The 5,567-nt window shown below is 45.3% G+C and overlaps 1 protein-coding gene across 1 annotated transcript in view; it reads left to right on the top strand.

Annotated features, from left to right (window-relative positions):
- Positions 1–5,567, top strand: part of LOC106807247 — a 26,326-nt gene that overhangs the window by 4,056 nt on the left and 16,703 nt on the right. The window contains exons 2-3 of the mRNA XM_014809538.1: positions 1,387–1,481; positions 4,110–4,254. Of these exons, the coding sequence (XP_014665024.1) occupies positions 1,387–1,481; positions 4,110–4,254 (240 nt within the window). The remainder of the gene's footprint in view (positions 1–1,386; positions 1,482–4,109; positions 4,255–5,567) is intronic.

The following is a 5,567-nucleotide window of genomic DNA, read 5'->3' as shown; positions in this document are numbered from 1 at the left end:
CACCCGCACACACACACACACACACACACACAGATATACACACACACACACACACACACACACACACACACACACACACACACACACACACACACATATACACACACACACACACACACACACACACACACACACACACACGTGTCCGTGTGTGTGTCCATGGCACGTGTGCATCACATCCTGTCGCTAACACGGTGCGACACCTCCGGTATCGGGCCAGGGCTACACCTATAGCTGCGCTATAATCTCAATCACCGATTCGCGTTAACTCGTATACATGGGCCGCTCGCATGATCGGAGCTAACAGAGCAGGCACGTATATATACCTTCTAATCCACGAATCTCTCCCCCAACTTCGCACAATACGACATCTGTCCACTCACGCGTGCCTAACAAACGTGTATGTTGTCCCTGCGTCCATATATATAAACAAAGGGCAAGCGTATAATTCCATACACGAACAGATGATAATGTGATTCAGCGACTGTTTCAAATTATGAAGTAGCAGCCGCGGTTAGCGACCTGTTTTGGGGTTATATCACCGGGAGTGTATAACATAGATCTATGTTATACACTCACGATATCTATCACCCACGTCTCCCACGCACTCTATGTGCGGTTGACAAACAGTTACTGTCATGAAATACGTTCTGTGCCCGGGGCGTTTAACCCTCAAATCTTATATCATCCATCAAAGTGAAACTGTGATCGTAGAGTCAGACTTATTATATAGTCATCACAGATATACTCAGGAGTCTATCAATGTATTGATAGACTCATTATATAGTGTAATATAGCCTGCGGCGATACAATATCAAGACAAATGATCGGGCTTACGTGTATAGAAATACATTAGAAAGTTATGCGTTTCCTATACGTTACCTGCTGTGTGGGAGACAATAGGCGTCAACCCCCGACTGCGTTCGGGGTTTAGACAAGAAAAAATTGTGGTAAATTACACTTTAGCTCTACCGGTGTAATCCCTTCTCTCTCGCTACAGGGGCGTCGGTAGCGAAGGGGTTACACCGGAAGATCTAAAGACACTTATACACTTACCGTTAGTTTTAATTCGTAAATTGACGCATGTCGTATCAAATTCATGCATGTATAACAAATAACATCATCAACGCATCATCATTACCGTTAGTTTTAATTCGTAAATGGACGAATGTCGTATAAAATTTATCTAGGATGTTTAACACGTAGCACAACCGCTCATGCCAGACACGTACATTACCCACATGTTTGATGTGATGGTTTATTGCCCCCCTGTACCTGCACTGCTCGAAGGCAACGTCATAAATTCGCACGCCGCGATTGCTCTGTGCTAATTAATTATTAATTTATTAATTTATTTATTTATTTATTTGCCGGGCCATCATACAGAAGAACTACGAGGAGCTAGAGAAGAACAAGGTGGTGATCTACACGACAAGTCTACGCGTCGTCAGATCGACATTCGACAACTGCGAAAAAACCCGGTAAGCATCGTAGAAGTTATCTTGCGATACATCCAGTCTAACCCGCACAGTCATTCATCTTTCCGTCCTCCTGTCTCAGACTGTAGACAAAACTTAGACTGTAGAAAAAGTTCGGTAAGCCTGCACCCTCATCTTGCTATACAGCCAGCCTATAACCCGTACACTCATTCATCTTTCTATCCTCCTGTCTCAGACTGTAGACAAGAATTCAAACTAGTTTGTCCGCTCTCTCCACTCTCCAGACTCCTTCTTCTGAATGCAGTGTACGTGTGAACGTGCCCGTGGAGATACCTTGTCTCGACTAGCCCAACTCCTCCTATCTTTCCTATCTTTCTTCAAAAGTAGACATTTTACGTAGCTATACGATATTTGATAGTTTCGCAGCGCTCGTCTTGCGGTGACGGTGACATTGCTGGACTTCAAGTTGCCAGCAAAACATCTCCCCGTGTTGACACGGGCGACCTTCTCTAGTTCCTCTTCTAGGTTTCTCTTCTAGGTTTCTCTCCTGGTGTCCTCTTCTATATTTCTCTTCTAGGTTTCTCTCCTGGTGACCTCTTCTAGGTTTCTCTTCTAGATTTCTCTTCTGGTGTTCTCTTCTAGATTTCTCTTCTAGGGTTTTCTTCTGGGGTCTTCTTCTGGGGTCCTCTTCTTGGCGTCCTCTTCTGGGGTCTTCTCGTAGACTTTCTTCCTTCCGTATACACACGAGGAGGTTAGGATATTTATTCAATCAAGAGTAGATAATAGAGACTTTCTTATCTACTATTGATTCTATGCAGCTTATCCGTCGATGCTGTTAGAACGATCGTCTGTCTGCCCGCAGCAGACGCTATATATAGTCTCTATAGACGCTAGCGCGGGGAAAGAGGAAGTATCGTGGCTAGGGCTTTGTGTGTGCCATGACCCGAGAGCAATAAGATCTCACGGTAGCAATCACCACCGCTGCTCTCTGCTCTCGCGTGATACTGATCTTGTTCGGGTTATGTGTCAGACTAAGACCCACTTACGACTCATCTTCCAGGCTGTATATATATATATATATATATATATATACTCAGGTCAGGTGAACAAGCGTGAGACTGTGGCGTGATGGATAGCATCGAGTGAATGAACATCTTAACCCCTCGTCCATGTTTGTAAAGAGACGAGAAACTCGTTCCCTATTAACCTTCCTGCTAGCATTCAGAAATAAAGGGCGAGTGTATATAGGGCCCGTGACGTCACGTCCTAATTACGGCGATGCCATTTCATTGGATGGTTACTGATAGTAAGAAAGAGAACACCGGTACGGGTATTAATGGCCAATGTTATCCACCAATGACCGTTGTGACAATGGCAACCACAGCCGCTGGAACACAACCAAATAATATGCATTACCGTTGTTACCTCCGCGTTGCAAACGGAGGTCATGCAATCGCTCGCGTGTGTGTGTTCGTGTGTGTGTGTAGCCAGCAGCGAGCCAGCTGTTATACACACGCTCAACCGATCGATCGATTCAGCACCAGCTCGCCTTAGGCCGTCCAGTCAGCAGCAGCTCGCTTTAAGGCGTCCAGCCAGCAGCAGCCAGCAGCGAGTCAGCTGTTATACACATGTATACATGTTACACGCTCGCGGAGGTATGCACTCTTTTTGAAGTGGCACTCTGTCTTATTTTCAATGTGTTCGCAATTTCAAGTATTATTCCCAAAATAAGAGAGAATGAACCACTGATTATAAATTTGCGTTTAGTTACTGATCGCAATCATCTGCTGCAAATCAAGTCGGCGCACCGCTCACACTAACACACTGACACACTACACACAACGATCACACACACACCACACTATCGACACACCACACACACACACACCACACCACACACAGCCACACACACCACACACTACACACACATATAGGCCTATTATATAAAATAATGTATAATAATTAGTTACCCCAATAGTTCCACTATTTATAGTAATTGTTTCATAACTTATATGACGGTGTAGGTGTGAGGCGACGGATACGACCCTGCAGACCAATGATAGGCGATAAAAAACTAATACGAAAATTATTTTAGTTTATTTTTCTCGCTTGTCGTCCTCATCTGACATCTACACGACCATTCACATTCATCCGCGCTCGACGTACAGCTTTACTTTACGACGTCTTTTGCGTTTGGTCGAGTCCGCGTAATTAAATCAAGCCGCGGCTGTGAATCTCTGTAACGAACGTTTGACGCAAACGTGACATCCACCCCGCTGCTGCTGGTGTGGTGCTGCTGCGCTGCTGCTGCTACTACTACTGGTGGTACGCTGACGTAAGCATCACCGCCCGCTGGTGATGTGTCTTTCTCTCTCTTCTTTATCTCCTCCTCCCATATTTCTTTGCCCTCTCTTTCTCTTATCTCTCTTTTCTCCCTTCTCTGCTTCCTCCTCTCTCCTCTTCTCTCCTCCCTCTTCTTCCTTTTGTGCTATTGATGCCTACTGTACTGCTACTCACTACTATACTACTACTACTACTACTACCATTACTACTGCTGCTACTACTACTACTATACTACTACTACTACTACTACTACTACTACTACTACTACTACTACTACTACTACTACTACCACTGCCGCTGCTTACGTGGCTGCTACTGCCGTTACAGGAACATCTTCCGCACGCTGATGGTTCGCTTCGACGAGAGAGACCTGTGTGTGAACGAAGAGGCTCAGGAAGAGCTGCGGGAGAGGCAGGAGGTAGAGACGCTACCTGAGATACCACAGGTGTTCCTCAACGGGGAGCTGATAGGGGTGAGTGTAGTATATCTATGTATGGTAGTAGTATAGTATATATATATATATACGTGTATATATATTGATGGATGGAAGAGTGTTGCTGTCGTCATCATCATCATCGTCGTCAGCTTCATTGTCGTTGTCATCGTCATCGTTATCATGAGCGTCGTCGTTCGTCGTTGTCGTCACTATCATCATCATCATCATCATCATCTTCTTCTTCTTCTTGTTTTTTTCTTCGTGTTTTTCATAATCATCATTGTCGTCATCACCATCGTCATGGTCGTTAATATTTGTATCGGCGCCAATTTATATACGTAGTGTTTTATTATATCGCAATACAATCTTGCGAATCTTATAACTAACAGGTATCAAACATTACTACAGTTCAACCTTGCTCGCCATCTCGCACGAGGCGCGTAGGTAACTGTGTCACCACGGAGCTTGGATGTTTCCGCTGTATAACGACATTGTCCCGCGTATTGTATACCATCGCCCTTTATAACAACACGACATGTTATAGTGGGTCAATCGTCTAATGCAAAAACTCCATCTTTATGTGCGTACAACAGTAGCCTACTATAAACCGAATAAAACTATAAACTTAATCCCCCAGCGTCATCGTAACACGTATATGTGTCGGCAGTGCGCGGCAGTAGCGGGCGGAGTAACCAGTTACACGATATTAATAATATTACTATTCATCTTTATCCACGCGCGCGTGTTTGGGTGTGTCTTCCTACGTTCTACGTCTGGTCGGTTCTACTCGGTCACGCGATCGTCGCAGTCACGTACGTGACGTATATACCGACGCAATTACATGAAAAAAACAAGAGCGCAGCACAGGTGGCGCGCGTGTCGACGTGCATACTAGACTGGTGCCGCGTTTCTAACGAACCATCGATTAATTCGTGTGGTAACAGACGTGGGGAGACGTGGCAGCAGTCTAGAGACACAAATCTGAGTCGGTGCTTCGGTGCTACGGGGCCGGGTTACTACTTTACTACCGGCCAAATCTGATTTACGACTGTTGACCAGTTGATATACTGACATAGAAATGTCGGACGTGAGAAGGTGGCACGGCGAGCGATGGAGGAACGCGAGGGAGGGCCTACACTTGTTGATTCAATTTCCCCCCGTACATACGCGCGAACACACAAAGAACCCGCCGCGTGCGGTCGTTCCGTCGTGTGGCGTGTGCAGCGAATTATTAATTTACAATTTACAATCGCAACGTTGTTGTTCCGTTGTTGCAATCGTTCATAGGTTAGCTTGCCTGTGGGCACAGGTCGTGGCCCGGTACTATAATATAGTATATATATATATAT

Source organism: Priapulus caudatus, unplaced genomic scaffold (assembly GCF_000485595.1).
Source record: "Priapulus caudatus unplaced genomic scaffold, Priapulus_caudatus-5.0.1 Scaffold202, whole genome shotgun sequence".
In the NCBI taxonomy this organism is placed as follows: Eukaryota; Metazoa; Priapulida; class Priapulimorpha; order Priapulimorphida; family Priapulidae; genus Priapulus; species Priapulus caudatus.
The sequence above is the reverse complement of the archived record's forward strand: the minus strand, read 5'-3'. Positions and strand labels throughout refer to the sequence as shown.